Source organism: Cervus elaphus, chromosome 16 (genome assembly GCF_910594005.1).
Source record: "Cervus elaphus chromosome 16, mCerEla1.1, whole genome shotgun sequence".
In the NCBI taxonomy this organism is placed as follows: domain Eukaryota; kingdom Metazoa; phylum Chordata; class Mammalia; order Artiodactyla; family Cervidae; genus Cervus; species Cervus elaphus.
In genome coordinates, this window is record NC_057830.1 from 42,323,451 (window position 1) to 42,339,200 (window position 15,750).

A 15,750-nucleotide genomic window follows, 5' to 3' on the forward strand; every position below is an offset into this window, starting at 1 on the left:
GCCCTGCCTTTCCTTGGGCTCTGGGAAGGGAGGGGTGGACAAGCTGTAAAGTCACAGAGGAGCTCGGACAGGCCACCTGGAATCCTCTCCAAGGGTGTTCCGGACTCACTGTGGGAGGCAGGGCTCTGAGAGCAGAGCCACATCTCCAGCTTGGGAAGGACGTTGGAGGTCAACGTGGTGCTACTCTGCACTTTGCAGATGGGAAAGCTGAGGCCTCTTTGGGCAGAGCCTGCAGCAATCCGGAAGGGTGACCCAGGTCCAAGGCCCCCTGTTTGGAGCCCCTCCCCCTGCAGCCACCTGCACTGCATCAGCCCCACATGCCACTGAGCTCCCCTCCCCCAGAGCCCCAGTGTCCCCTCCCCAGCAGGGCTCCTCGTTTGTGGATCTGAGTCACCTCTGCGTCTGTTATTATGGACTTATTAAAATGATCCTCTGCTGGAGTGGAAAAGCTCCAGAAAAATTAGAGTCACCTCCCTGACACTGCTTGGCTCGGGGCCGAATGAACATGTGTCATCCAAAGCTTAGGACCTGGCCTCCTTGCACCAGGAAGGAAAGCTGAAGGGCAAATGCCACTTCCCAAGGGCCTACTATGTTCCCAGGCATCCGGCCAGGTGCTTTCACACACAACTCCTTTAGTCCTCCACCCTCTATGATTCCCATTTAACAGATGAAGAAACTGAGGCACAAGGAGGTTAAAAGGTTTGCCCGTGTCTAACAGCCAGTAGGTAGCAATGCCCGGGATTTGATTTAGAAGCTAGAATCTTCCTATTTCACTGCTGTCTCCCCAGTGTATGCCAGGAATCCCCTGGGACTGTAAGACACGGGTGGGGCAGATCTCTGTCACAGCCACCTTCAGAATGGTCTCCACAGAGCTTTTGGTCTATCAAGTCCATGCCTAGTTCCTGAATAACACCAGGGGGCGCTGTGGAGTCAAAAGTGCCAAGGAAGCTTATTTTAAAGGCGTAGTGGGAAATATTTAGATCCCAGGGTTCTAGGGTGGCTTCCCAGGTGGGACTAGTGGTAAAGAACCTTCCTGCCAATGCAGCAGACATAAGAGACATGGGTTTGATCCCTGGGTCTGGAAGATTCCCTTTAGGAGGGCATGGTAACCCACTCCAGTATTCTTGCCTGGAGAATCCCATGGACAGAGGAGCCTGCCAGGCTGTAGTCCACGGGGTCACAAAGAGTCAGACACAACCGAAGTGACTTGGCATGCACAGGGTTCTAAGGATGGGGGCGGTGACCTCCAGGGCCCATCTTTCCTCCTCTGGGCAGGACCTGAGGGGTTTTCAGTGTCCCCAAGAGGGACAGGCTTCAATCTTCCTTTTGCAAATCCTTCGTGGGTTTCTTAGGAGAAAAGATTGGCTTCCAGGGTCCTCTTAGCAGAAGATGAAGAAGCCAGGTGAAGCAGGGGTGGTGGTGGGGTTGCATGTAGGTTTCCTCTGGAGAGCCTCTTCTTGCTTCTCCCCAGATGGCACTCCGGCACTGCTCCAGGCACCTGTCCAATAGAGCTGGGTCAGGTCATCTGCTGGCGTCTGCCCTGGGGTCCCTTTTGATCAGTGTCCCGCTAATCTGACCTGGTAGAAGGAGAAAGGTCTACATGTGCACACACACACACACGCACTGCTTCCCTGGGCTGGATATGGAAGACAGCCTTGGTGACTACAGAGAGCTGCAAGGTGAAGGGCAACCTCAGACTGCAGCAGCCACGGTCCAGCAAAGGGGCTCCAAGCTAGCCCTGCTCCCGTGCAGGTAGGGAGGGACAGTGAGGGGCTGGCCACCCAAGGGCACTTCCTGGTTACAGGTGGGGTATTTTGCTGTGCAGGCACAAACACAGACACACCCAGCACATGGACATGGGCTCACACACTCCTAACCCTCCACCACACACACATGCACACACACACGTGCACACACACACACAGACACACACACAGACACACACGCAGTCTCCTCTGCCCAGACATATACCCATACTTCCCTATCTGTTCCTTTCCCCCTGGAGTAGCATCTTTCTTTTAATCCTGGATGGATGACAGGCCCCCTCCAAGGAAGTGGGAGAGAAGGCGCCAGTTCCGAGGACCCTCAGTTTCATCTGGCTTTGACATGCGTCTCTTCTCCATGTTAGGAAAGGAGGTGGTAGGGGTTCCAAGGAAGAGGACGAGGAGGGACCATTCCCCGAAATGGAGGGAGGCCTTCAGGAAGCTGAGCCGAGGTGATTGGCCATAAAACAGCTTGGCCGCAGCATCTGGAGGAGATTGGAACCAGATGTTCCTGGGATGGGGGAGGGGAGGGCTGGGAGGCTGGGAGGGAGCTGGAGCAGGAGCAGCAGACTGGTCAGCAAGGTTGGGGGTCTGGGTTGGGGGCCTCCTGACTCTGGGAGAAACATCTAGCTGCTCCCCAAGTCAGGCACTACTATTTTTGCAAACTGGGACAGCAGATCTCTTCACAGATTCTAGAATCAGCCTTGTGTGTGGGGACAGTCAAGCACAGGGTGTGACTTTGGGAGGTGCCCAGAAAGTCTACCAGCTTAGAAAGAAATACGTCGCCTGCCGCCCTGCGAGCCCTGCCCTGCTGTGGCATAAGCATTGCCCTTTCTGGCAGACAGATGGCGGTTCTGCGCTCAACTCCTAACGCACGACTGAGACTGGTGAACCCAGACGTTTCCTTTTAGCGCAGGAAGCGCGTCATCTGGGAACTGGAGAATTGTTCGGCAGATGACAGGAAAAGAAGACCCATTTACAGAGTGCCTATTTGCTAGGCACTTTGACAGGTTCCCTTCAATGTGCATCTCTTCCTTTCTCTCTGTGTTATCATCTTTGGGGTCAAGACGAAGAAATCAAAGTTCAGAGCACTTAAATGACTCACCCAGGGACACACAGTCACCAAATGGGAAAGCTTGTATTCAAAATCGGCTATGTTCTTATTTTACCATATTTTATTTATTTTTAAACTTTTTTTGGCCATGCCTCTCAGCACGTGGGATTGTAGTTCCCTGACGAGGGACTGAACCTGCACTCCCTGCATTGAAAGCGCAGAGTCTTAGCCACTGGGCCGCCCAGGAAGTCCAGAAACTGGCTGTGTTACAGTCAGGCTTATAACTTCACAACTGACCGAGAAGCACGTGGCGTTAGAGTGCAGGGAAGGGAGAGAGGGGCAAGAAGGAGTTGGGGGCAGTGTGGGGTAGCCAACCTTCCTGCTTCTGCACTTGAGCCAACGGTTGGCCCTGGAAGCCCCCAGCTGCCTCAGGAGCCTGACTTTTGGAGACTGCACCCTGACAGGAAGGGGTTGCTGGGAAAAGGTGACCGAGCGGGGAGCAGAGGCCCAGACAGGGGACAAACTGGCCAACATCACAGGGCAAAGCAAGGCAGAGCTAGGTCTCCTGACCCCCAGGCCAGGGCTGGCTGTGTCCTCCAGGGTTGGAGAAGTGCACCCAGAGGGGAGAGTCTGGGGCTCCAGGGTTTGGGGTTATCTCCACCTGGGTTTCCAGGCTGGGAGCGCCATCTGGGGCAGGATCATTCTAATTATTCTGCTGCTGGCCACACACTCAGGACCAGGGGACCTCAGGGGGATCTCAGGGGCTTGGGGACAGTTGGAGTTGGAAGGGTTCCGTCCTCTGACGTAGAATCACCTGAGCGGTTGGGCAGCTGCACTGAGGTTCATCTAGTCTCGAAACCTGCGAGCAGCCAGACGGTGAGGGTGGGCTGGGTCTGGAGAATCATTCATTAAGTTCTGGAATGTGTATCAATGGCCTGCTGCCAGCTCCCAATCAGCCTTCACTACCCAGAGGTAGCCTCCGGGAAGAGGGGCCCAGGGAAGATGGAGGGCCCAATCAGCACAGGCCCCTGGCTCATTAGAGGGGCCCGAGTCTATGGCAGTGATGGAGCCTAGGGATGGGTCCCCTGGGCAGCTGCGTGGGTTGGTCCTGACCTGCATCTGGCTGTGCTGACCTGCAGGGAGGACGGGGTACTCTCTGCCCTGCAGCCTGGACCTGGGCTAGGATCCTGGCTCCCTTCACCCATGTGGCTTGTGTACCAAGAGTGTGGTCCTCTGAGCTTCAGAGCAACCCGGGGGGCTGGCGAGGAGAGCTGGGACCACTGACAGTGAACTCTGCTGCAGAACTGGGCCCGGGTTGATTGGCAAAGTGTCCAGATGGGTGGCTCCAAATGGTTTGGGGGCCTTTCTGTTCTGTTCTTGGTCCTCTGGGCTGTCTGAACATTCTGGTCAGAGGAGGTGGAGGGTGTCCATGACATCACAGCCGGGGACCTCGCTGGCCCTCCCTCCATCACGCATCCCCCCCCCCCTGCAGTCAGGACTAGAAGAGAGGGCTGCAGCCTGACGGCGGGGTCACATCAGCCTACTTGCACATGGGACACTAGCCGGTGTCTGGTTTCCATTGTTTAAAGGACCAGTATGGGAGGCAACACGCCACACTGTTCCCTGGGGGTGGGTCCCCCCACAGAGTCCAGATTTAGTATCTGGCACATCTGGCTCTGCTATAGGGAGAAGTCTAGGCCCAGGAAAAGACCCACGGTCCCACTGGAGGCCCTCAGGGAGCCCCAGGGCTTGGAGCAGACCGCTGGCTTGCTCTGGAATCTGGGAGTGGCCAGTCTAGGCAGGGAAGCTGGGTCCTCTATGGGTTTTCTTTCCCTGTGAGTTCCATGGAAAGTAGGGAGAGAGGGTCCTTTGAAAGGAAGGAGCAGGGATGTGGTTTCTCTCCTGCTGGCTTCCGGGGAGACAGGTCTGAGGTCCGTACCTCACTGTTGGCTGGGGAGGGAGAAGGCAGAGGCAGGAAGGAGAGGCCAGACATGACACCGTCATGGGTCACCTCGGGAGAGTGGGCCAGAGCTGGAATGTTTGTTCTGTGGCTGCCTAGCGTCTGGGTCTTGTCTCCCCGAAGAAAGATGGTCCTGAGGGGCCAGCACTCGGGGGTCAGACCTTCAGGAAGGAAGGCACTGGGAGCTGACTGATGGATCTGCTCTGGCTGATGATGGTACTCTGGGTCTGGATGGGCTCTTCTAGCCCACCACCCAGACCCAGAGATGGAAGACCCCGCTGGACACCGGCTGGACAGACACACGCCATCATCCCCTTGACATACCTCCTCCCTTCCCATTGCACAGCCGCTTTACAGAACGTTCCGTTCTGCCCATTGGGTTGTGTGGGAGGCTTATGAGGTACGGGGGCGCCTGCAGGCTCAAGTGTGCAAGGCATCCGTATCTCTGTGTGCCTGAGTGTGAAATCACACTCTCAGGGGCCCTGGAATCGAAGGCAGGAAGGGCAGCCGGCGAGCCCAGGTGTCCTGGCTATGCGCGGCCCCAGACTCACATCTGGAAGATGTGCGTCCAGCACCACCCACCTCCACCGCCACCCCCACATCCCAGACAGCCTCTGGCACAAGACACTGGCTGTAACACTTTCGGTTTATTGGCTGGGGTGCCCTGGTGTGGCTGACCAGCCGCTGGGCCTGAGAGAAGCCCTGTCTTGATGCCCCCACCCCCTCCCCTTCATCCTCCTGCTGCCATATGTGGCTCCTGTGGGATATGCAGGGAAACTCGAGCCCCAGGAAACAGGGGGAGGTGGGGGCTTCAAACAAAACCAAATCAGGGGAGGGGGAGGGGTGGGAAACGTACATTACAATGAAGATATGCCACTGGCTATACACAACAGAGTGCATGGAGATGGGCGGGGAACTTGGGCGGGTCCTCACACACCGGGCTGGGCCCCCAGAGAGGAATGGCCACTTCAAGTGTCTCAGGGCAAGCTCTGGCTCCCTGGCCTTGGCCCCTCACTCCCAGGGTTGGGGGCGACGGAGGAAGGGATCGTGGGGCAGCAGCTCATGTGGGAGTCCAGTGCCCCACCTCCCGAGGACAGCTTCACCGGGACCATCAGCCCGCAGGTCCTGGCACCCGGGGGACAGGGACGGGGTCCCCACTTTCCGCCTGCCCCCCGCTGTCCGGCTCAGGTGACCGAGGGCAGCAGGCCCCCCATCCCTGCCGTATGAGGGCAGCGGTCACTTTCTGCTGTGAAGAGTGTCTTGGAACTTGGTGCTGGTGTACCGCAGGTGGAAGCCTTTTTTGGTGATGGTGTCATCCGAGTGGAATTTCACCAGAACAGAGTCGCCCGCCGAGTACACTTCCTCAGGAGGCTGTTGGAGGAAAGGCGTGGGCATGAGGCTGAGGACTGGGGGCCGGGGCTGCTGTTTCCCTCCCCGAGTTCTCCTGCTATAAGGGAGGTGGGTGGCTCCAGACTACCGCCAGGTTCCCCAGTGCCTTGAAGCAGGTGGACTCTTGCAAGCTGGAGTTTAACGGGGCATTTGGAGTAGGGGGAGGGCTTCCCAGGTTGCTCTGGTGGTAAAGAATCCACATGCCAATGCAGGAGACACGGGTGTGATCTCTGGGTTGGGAGGATCCCCGGAGGAGGGCATGGCAACCCGCTGCAGCATTCTTGCCTGGAGACTCCCATGGACAGAGGAGCCTGGCAGGCTACAGCCCACGGCATTACAAAGAGTCGGACACAACTGAAGCGACTTAGCCTGCACACTGGAGTAGGGGAGGTATTCGGGGCTGGTCTTAAGTTCAGAGTCACACTTCCTTTCCGTACCCAGTGCCTAACTAGTTAGTGGTGACGTCTCAGGCAATGCACTGCCCCTCTCCGGGCCTCACTCCCCTCAAAAGCAAACAGGAAGGAACAAATACTCTCTGCTTTCCAAGTCTAGAAAGGTAGGTAGAGGTGGCGGGGGCAGGGGAGACAAGAGGATGGCTGTGACAGGGTTTTGCAGAGGGAGTAATTTGTCAGCTGCCTTCTTGCAATCCGGCTGTCTCTTGGAGAAGGCAGGACAGCTGGGTCCCCCAGACCTGGACTCGGCCTCTCCCCTCCGCCCCTCCTTAGACGCGGGCCATGGTGGGCTCCAGGTGATGCCCTTTCCGAGGCTCCTGCAAGCCCCTCCTCGCCTCTGCGCGCAGTGACCCGCCCATGGAGCAGCAGCACACGGAGGCCCTGGCCTTCAAGGCCTGGAAAGGATCATTTCCGAGAACCTTGGGGATGTTTCCAGCAACCATGCCAGGAAGCCTTGACGGAACTGGGTTCCCTCTCCAGTCCCCTCCCGCTGGCTCCAGCCTGATGGCAGTCTCCGCAAGAAGCCACCTGGGGACACCCGCTTTGGTGTGTGATTCACCCTAAGGTGTCAGGTCAAGGGAGATGCAAGGGGCAAAATGGGAGGGGGGGCACCTGGCGGCCCAGGGACCCGGAGCAGCTGGGCCCGGCCAGCAGGGGGGGCTGGTGCTCCATGTCCCCACTGGCGGCCCAGGGACCCGGAGCAGCTAGGCCCGGCCAGCAGGGGGCTGCATGCTCCGTGTCCCCATCCCCTCAACCCTCTCCCAGTCCTGTCCAGCCTTTGCCAGTTGACAAAGGCTGAAGCTCTGCTCCTAAGGGGAGATTGCACCCGCCAATGCTGGGTCCAGCAGCTGCTGCAGCTCCTGGAAAGATTAACCCTTTCTGGGGCACCCAAGCTGTCCTAGAGCACAGCCATGAGAGGCAGGGAAGCAGGAAGTGATGGGCAGGAGGGAATGTCTGAGTGTACATATGAGTGTGAGTACATGTGCCAAAGTGTGTGTGTGTATGTAGAATGGGGAGGGGAAGATGGCATTCTCTGAAGGAAGAGAGGATTAAAAAAGAAAAGAAAAGGAAAAAAACACCAAAGAATTCACAGGCTCTGCCTGGAGGAAAATAAATCCACCTCTGTGGTTTTCCTGTGACCTTAGTTAAAACCCCATCAAGCAAATTCTTGCCCACTGCCTCTGAAAGTGCCATTTTATGGTCCAAGAAATGATGCTCAGTGTCTGCTTGGACAGCAGCACCAATATGCTTTGGGACCAGCTGGCCTGTCACCAAGAAAAGAAACTGGCAGTGGAAGAGATGAGGGTATTGTTATGGCTCGGCTAGGATGACTGCCTAGTGCGGCTCGGCTCAGCCCTGGGCCCTGGCTCCTGCCCCAACCTCTGCCCTCATTCAGGGCCCTGCTCAGCTGCCTCTGGACCAGGGCAAGGGAATGAGGGAGTAGAGAGAACTCCAACCTCCTCCCCCAATGCAAAGTGCCTTGGAGACCCAACTGAAGTGGTGCTGAGCAGGCTTGGGTCAGGGTGGGGTCTATCCCAGAGGCTGCAGGAACCTCAGTGTCAGCCAGAAAGGACCTTGTTTCCTGGGTGGGGATGGCCCAAGGCCAGGTGGGCCTTTGTGAGCTGGGAGACCCACCAGGCTGGACCTCCGGCTCCTGCAAAGTGCCAGGCAGGGGCTGCTGCACACATCTGCAGAGGCACTGGGTCCCTGCACTGGGGTGAGGGGGTGGGGAGTGTGGGGGCCTCACCCCTGAGCCACAGTAGCGTCCCAGCCTGGGGGCAGTGCTGTCATAGCCGTCGAAGAGCTCCATGTAGTCATAGCCGCAGTCGGTCTCCTCTTCCACCTCGAAGGTCTGGAACACCAGCTCCACGCCGTAGCCTTCCTCGGCTACGATGACCCACTCACAGTCCACTCCCCCTGGGTAGTTATTGTCACCAAACTGGGCATGGGAGTAAAGGTCCTTGGTCTTCACCTCTGCCCGAACCTGGCCACCACACTCTAGAGGGAGGAGGGGGACACAAGGTCGGCTGCCGCCCCGGAGCACAGTCATGGCCCAGGCACTGTCCCTCCCCACGTGCAGCCCTCCTGGCCGGATGGAGGCCCTGGGACAGCGCCACATGGCTAGAGATAGGTGGGTTTGGACCCAGCCCAGGACTTGGCCTGGGACTAGTGCCCTGCTGCTCTCTCTCTGGACAGATGCCCACGGAGGCCCGGGGACGCAGCGGGTGAAAGGCCGCTCTCCGTGGAAGCCCCAGGGAGGATGCACTTGTTGAAAGAGAACATTGCTAATTTGCTCCAGCTGATAGCTGTCATGGAAGAATGCGGGCTCTGTGACGCCAGAGCTCCCGTTCTTAAGTGAGAAAGATGTCCTTTTGGGTTTTATGTGAAAACTCCTAATTTTTAAATGTTGGCTCGGGTTTTTAAAAAACACAGTGTGGGCCAAACATAGCAGCTCTGAGAGCCATATGGAGTTCCGGGCCTCCAGTGTGTGACCCTGTGCTGGGAGGGGCCGACAAGGGCAAGGTCATCCGTGTACACCTTCTCTGGATGTCCTCTGGCCTCCCGGACACCTGGGCTCACGGTGGGGGCTGGGGGGAGGGAGGGAAGTAGGTGGGCATGGCCTGAGCTGAAAGGAAGGAGGGGAGGCTGTGGATCCATCAGTTCTGGGACCTCCCCAACAGGTAGCTTAAGACTCCAAGAAGCCTGCCAAGCCCCCAGAGGCCACGGCTGGCCTGACATCCCAGGCCTCACAGGGCCAGGCTGTAGCCTTTCTCTGTAGCCACCCCATCCCCAGTTCACTGCGGTCATCATGGGCGCATTGCTCTAGCCACACTACATGACCTGCATTTACTTGTGCACACCCAGAGCTGTCTGGAGCTGGGGCTGTGCTTGGGTTCCTCCCCCGCCTGCAATGATCCATCATCTCACACCCAGAGCGAGGCCTTGAGCGTGTTTTGTCTTCTGTTGGAATTATCGGTCTGGGTCCCATCTCACTCCAGGCTGCGGGTTCCCAGGTGGGCAAGGTGAAGGGCTCATGGCTGATTCATTTCCCCATGCCCCTCTGAGTCCCCTGCAGGGGGCCAGGGCTCCGTAAAAAGTTGTTGGATAGATGAACGTGTAGATGCAGAGTAAATCCCTCAAGGACTGAGCTTTGTCTGCTTCGTTCATTTTGTGACCCACGCTCAGGATGCTGTCACACACATGCCGCATGTTAATGAATGTCTGTAGGATGAATGAACCAGTGGATCTGGGGGGTGGGATGTGGGTGGGCTGATGCACAGTCAAATGTCCTGCCACTGGAGACTCCGGAGATTCCCTCTCCATCTCTGGGTTCTCTACCCCTTGCTACTGGCCTGTTTTCTGACCTTCATACCCCAAATCAGGACGTCCCCTCCTTTGCCCAGAAGGCTTACTTTGCCTTCAGTAATATTTCAAAAAATATTCAGTAAATATTTTTTGAGCACCTGCTGGGGCCAAGAACTAGTCTAGCTGCTACAAAGACAGCAGAGCCAGGACAGAAAGTTCCTGCTCTGTGAAGGTTTACTTCTGGGGGACAAGGAGAGTAGATATTAAGCAAGTACACACATATATAAGATAATTCCAGTTGGTGAAAATAAGCACGTTGGTGAAAATAAAGCTGAATGATATAAAAAAAGGAAGAGGGCATTGCTTTATATTAGATGGGCAGGGAAGGTCTCTATACTGAGGAGGGATTTGAGCTGAGTCTCAAATAATGAGATAGAGCAATGATTCAAGGGAAGATGATTTTAGGTGTTTCAAGCCAGAGAACTGCTGGTGCAAAGGTCCTGAGGCAGAAATTGGCTTAGTAGCCTTCAGAACATGCTGTCTTCCCACCTAGCCAGGGGCTGGGCCTGTCTGTGTCTTTAGGAGCTATTTGTAACCCACCCCCCTCCAAGCCCCCGGTCTGCATTTGAGACCAAAATCAGCAGATGCCTCTAGGACAAACGATTGCATGAGGGCACTGGCCTGCAGCAGGCTCACCTGTGGAGTGGGACGCCTGGAAGCCCTTCCTCTGCACGGAGTTGTCAGAGTAGAAGCGCAGGAACATGCGGTTACCCGTGGCCAGGACGGGCTCGGGCTTCTTGCTCCCGCAGAAGCGGCCCAGGACTGGGGCCTTGGAGTCACGCCCGTCATACACCTCCAGGTGATCGTAGGCACACTCAGGCTGGGACTCGATGTCCATCTCCATGAAGGTCTGGAGGGTGTGAGGGAGAACAGAGAATCAGGAATATGGCCAAGGGCAGGTGATGTGGGCAACAAACCAAGACCTCTGGGCCCCAGTTCATGGACACCAGGACAGTGGCCGCTGCTGGTGGATGGGGAGAGGGAGGACCCAGGGATGGGGCAATGGCAGGTATACCCCACATGAAGCGGGGAAAGGGCCTCTGTCCAGGCCAGACTAGCAGTTCCCATAGGGATGCTTGCCCTATGGGCTCAGCCAGTCACCAGCCTAAGGTGCTCTGAGTGATGTGAGGCTTTGGAGCTGATGGGAAATAGGTGATGGGTAGATGGCATGGAGGAGCAGGCCTGGGAGTGGCACCTTACCAGCTTGACCCGGTGCCCAGGGGTGCTAGAGATGGCCCAGGTACACTCCTTCTTGCTTGGGTACTTGTCAGGCCAGTTGGGGCTGGTGATGGTGCCGCTGCTAGATGTCACCTTGTGGTCACAGCCCGCTGTGGGGAGGCGAGGCAGGGAAGGGGATCAGTGGGGACCCCTGGGTTCTAATGGCCCCTATGAAGAAAGGAAGGAAGCCCTTTCCTCCCCTCCCTTCTTGCTTCTCTTGTCTTCCACTTAGAAATGACCTGAAGGCTCACACAACTTGTTTTCTATTCAGCCATCCGGCCTGGGGAAATCTGGATGCTTGGTTCCAAGCTGGACCTCGCCTGGCAGCATCTATGGAAGCAGCCCTCCCAGGTACCCCGTGGACCTTTGAGGCCATCTGGCCACACCTCTTCTGCCCCCTGCAAAGCTAGCATCCTCTGATCTCCTGCCATGCTTCCATATTCACAGAATATGGCTCACTTTGGCTCCTGACTCAGTTCTCTCCACTCCACTCCTGCCACCATCCTAGGTGATGTCAGCAAACACATGGACGATCCACCCACATGCTGGCCTCTCCTGACCTTCTCAGTTCTATGAGTTCTCACTTCCTTCCCCACAAGGCTCTGCCATCACCCACAAATTCTCGGTGCTGGTGGCCACCTCTCATTCTTTCAGGGCACTCAGCGCCAGCGCACCCCCCGTCCCCCATTTCCCCTAACACCTTGTCAACTTTAGAGAGACCTCCACGGTGTTGATCCTTCTGGTTTCTCCCAATACTTCCTCCTGGGTTTACTTACCTTGCTTCTCTATCAGTTGGACCACACGGCCCATCACCCCGATTGCTCACCAATGGCCATACTTGAACTGAATCATCTTGGAAAACCCCATTTGTGGTCTCTAAGTGTGGCTGGGCCCCCACTGCTTGGTATTCTTTGGACGCACCCTTCACCAGCTGTATCTCTCACCTCCTCAGCTACAGCTCCAAACCTCTGGCCCTCTCCTCAACTCCCAGCCCTCCCTCCCAGCAGACCACCTCACCTCTTGCCTCCTGGGTGGAAAGGCAGAGTCTGCAAATATGAACGACTTCAACTTCCTGACCCCTACCTGCAGACTCACCTTTCCACTCACCTTCCCTCCTGCCTCATCTCAGAGAAGGTGCCCTTCCTCCTGGGCAGGAGTAGATTTTCCTTCATGAGCTGGAGCTCACTGCTGCCCACCATCCGGGGGCCTCTGTATCACACGTTACCCACACTCACTCTCTCTGCCAGCTCGTCCAGCCCACGAACCTTCCTACACTTTGCCCATCCTAAAACAACACTCCCCTCTGACTACCATCCCTCCTATCTCCCTTTTCTTCAAGAAAACGTGCATGTCACATTTTCACTACTCATGACTCCTTGATCAGTGGCAATCTGCTTTCTGCCTCGGAAAAGCACAGCCTCACAAACTCCAACTGAAATGCTGATGCTCTTTATTCGTTATCATCCCTCTGAGGTCCCTCTGAGGAAAAGCCAGTGCACTGCTGGGATGAGAAGGAAAAAGGGGTGGGTGGCGTGTCGCCCACACAGCTGTGCCTATCGTCAGAGGCTCACAGGATGAATGCAAGGCCACCAGGGTCCAGAGAGGAGCAGGGCCCTCAGGGGCTATGTGGAGTCGCTGGTCTCCACATTTGAGCTATGAGCTGCTTCTATTACTCATCTTCAGCTTTCCTCGTCCACACTATCTCCCCACTTTCACTGGTATTCCCCGCCCTCTAATTTATTTCCACACCTGCTTCTCTTCCCGGCTAGACAGCAGTCTCCTCGAGAGCAGAGGGGTCCCCATCTTTAATCCCCCACAGAACTTTGCACAGCACTGCACCCTCTGCAGAGGGTCAGGAAATGCTGATTTATTACTAGCCCATCACTTGAGTAAGGACCCTGTGTGCTTCTCAAGTGACTCAGAGCCACACACAGACCACCCTCCTGGGAATTTTACACCTGCTCCTGCTCTCTTGTTGACGCTGGTGCGGAAACTTCCTTAGCAAAAGCTTCATTTTTATAGAGAGCACAGAAACAGCACCAGAAGAAGGTCCTCCCCCTAGCTTGGGGGCTCCGTGAGTCAGTGGAACTCCGTATCTGGGATACTGAGGTGATGGGGTGAGAAGCCCTGGAGTGTCCACTCGGTGCTTCAGCTATGTTTATTCTAGTTGGCAGTTTATTTGCTGGCACCTTGGTTGTCTACACAGTGACGGTGAGAAGAGGCATCTGCCAGGCCCTGTGCTAAGTGCTCAAAGCAAGGGGTCGAAAGCTTGGGGCCATCTCCTGGGTGAGACAGTTGAACTCAGAGGGGTGAAGGGACTGGCCCAAGGGCATACAGACACTCAAGGTCAAAGGCGAGTCTGCGGTGTATAGCCGGGGACAGTGCCTCGCCAGCTGGCATGGGCCACAGTGGTATTGACCACAGGGAGCAGGCCAGGGTTGTATTGTGTACAAAGAGGAGGTATCACGTGATATGGGAGAGGACACGAGAACTGTTTTTGAGGTTCTAAAGAGCCTCAATGTCGGGGAGGCAGCAGCCCTGTCCCAGGTGTCCCTGGGGGTCAGAGTATGTGACCGACAATGGTGACACGTGATTGTGTTTGCTGTGAGTCGGGCACTTCTCGGAACACATCACAGCGTCGCCGCCCAACCAGGCAGCACCCACGAGCAAATCCAGGTGTGGAGGGAGGGAGTCAGCGGCTCAGGGCCCACAGCTGGCTAAGAGGTGGGGCTGGGCCAGGCAGCCTGGCTCCAGAGCCCAGCTCTTCACCACTGTCCCAGCTCACCTCCCTGACAGAGGGAGGCTGGAACAGAAACACACCTGAACGTGGATTTGAAGGAGCACTAGTTACCAGGTCAGCTTGACAACAGGGCCTGGGGGGGAGCCACAAGCCGCTCCCCTCCAAAAGTGTGTGTGGCTTGGATGTTGCTGGTGGAGGAGCGTGGAAGGCGAAACGAGGTGACCTCAGAGGCCACTCAGCTTCTTGAGTCCAGACAGAGGCCGAGGGGGATGGCACCTCTGAGCCCTCTGCGCAGTCTCGGTTCTCAGGCTGCCAGTTGGCCACGGGCGCTCGGCCGCTTACCTTCCTTGCAGTCATGCTTGTTGTCGTGGAGGACGAAGCCGCTGCGACACTGGCACTCGTAGCTGCCGAAGGTGTTGACGCAGTCCTGCTGGCAGCCGCCGTTGTCCTTGGAGCACTCGTCCTTGTCTGCAGGGGAGCAAGAAGGGAGGGCCGGTCTGTGCATGGGCCAAGGGCAGTGGCACCCCAAGGGAAGTGGGGGGCCTGGCCGGGTGTCCTCCCCACCCTGGGGGAGGCAGGGCAGGGAGCGGAGGTCAAGGCGATGGTGGGGGTCCGGGGCACTGCCTCATGCAGAGCCAGCTGAGGGAGCCCAGCTGTGCGGAGAGAAAGTTGAAATGGACGGAGGGAGGGTTGGGGTCTGGAGCTGACCGGCATGGGCACCCTCTACCATTACCTGCTTACTGGACAGACGGACAAGTGGAAAAACAGACACACGGACAAGCAGACTGCAAGAGAAAGGAGCAGGACGCAGGGGTCCCTCTTTTACTTCACAACAGGAAATGTCACAGACACCATCAAAATGGGAGGGGGCGGGGGGCGAGGAGGGGCCCCTGTCCATGTGCGGGGGGTGGGGGCGAGGAGAGCACCAGTTCTGTCGGCCAGAGGGAGGTGGGCCGGCAAGGCCGAGCGGAGGTGGGGGTGGGCGGCCGCAAAGCCCCCAGCCCATTCCGTCCAAGGTGAGGTTCCTGAGTAACAAAGAGTCCGGGAGGCCGGGCCGGCCTCACTGGGGGGTCCGGTTTCTTTTCTGCACTCGGAATTTGAGCTGGTGGGGGCGTCCCCGGGGGGGCTGCAGAGCTGGCCTCTTTTCTGAAACGAGAGAGAGAAGGAGAAAAGGGACCAGGGGGGTGGAGGGCGGGGGCCAGGGAGGGAGAGTAGTTGAAAACCAGGCCTGGCTCCGGGGGGTCCACGGGCAGGGCGGGGCGGGGGCCAGCGGGTCACGCATGCAGGACGGCCATGTCCGGCGCAGCCAGGTCACGGAGGGGCAGCGGGGCGCGGGGGGCACAGCGACAGGGGACGGGCGGGACGAAGCCTGCGGCAGGGACAGGGCCCGGGCGTGCGGAAGAGGCCACACGCTGCGGAAGGAGACTAAAGTCGGGCAGAGGGGAGCGGTCCACGGGAAGGGGCCTCATCCAGAGCTTGGTTCTGTCCTCCTGGTGCTGTAGCTACAGAGTGTGATACAGACAGACAGACGCAAACTCACATCAACACAGCAGCAGACACAGGACCCCTCACGCTGCACTGTCCTCCCGACGCCCACCCACAGGGACACACACACACACGTGTGCACAGGTTACACACCAGCCCCTCTCACACAGATACCGCATGCACACGCCATCGGCCATCAGCCACCCGTGCACGTGTGCACACGCAGACAGACGCTGGTGGCTCACTCCTCACATGTGAGGAAGCACACGCACGTGCAAACACAGGGGGCACAGCTGCCCTCAGGGCCCTGCACGTGGGGACAA

General features: G+C 57.4%; 1 protein-coding gene across 2 annotated transcripts in view; it reads right to left on the minus strand.

The window, feature by feature from the left end:
* Positions 1-5,404: 5,404 nt before the first annotated feature.
* Positions 5,405-15,750, minus strand: part of BMP1 (bone morphogenetic protein 1) — a 45,696-nt gene continuing 35,350 nt past the window's right edge. Inside the window, exons 16-20 of one of the 2 annotated variants that reach the window (XM_043927143.1) lie at positions 14,285-14,410; positions 11,185-11,312; positions 10,621-10,834; positions 8,366-8,616; positions 5,405-6,148 (exon numbers count right to left, since the gene is read on the minus strand). In XM_043927143.1, the coding sequence (XP_043783078.1) occupies positions 6,014-6,148; positions 8,366-8,616; positions 10,621-10,834; positions 11,185-11,312; positions 14,285-14,410 (854 nt within the window). In that variant the 3' untranslated portion in view covers positions 5,405-6,013. Of the gene's footprint in view, positions 6,149-8,365; positions 8,617-10,620; positions 10,835-11,184; positions 11,313-14,284; positions 14,411-14,728; positions 15,089-15,750 lie in introns of those variants that run through there. The other variant, XM_043927144.1, reaches the window with a different exon arrangement.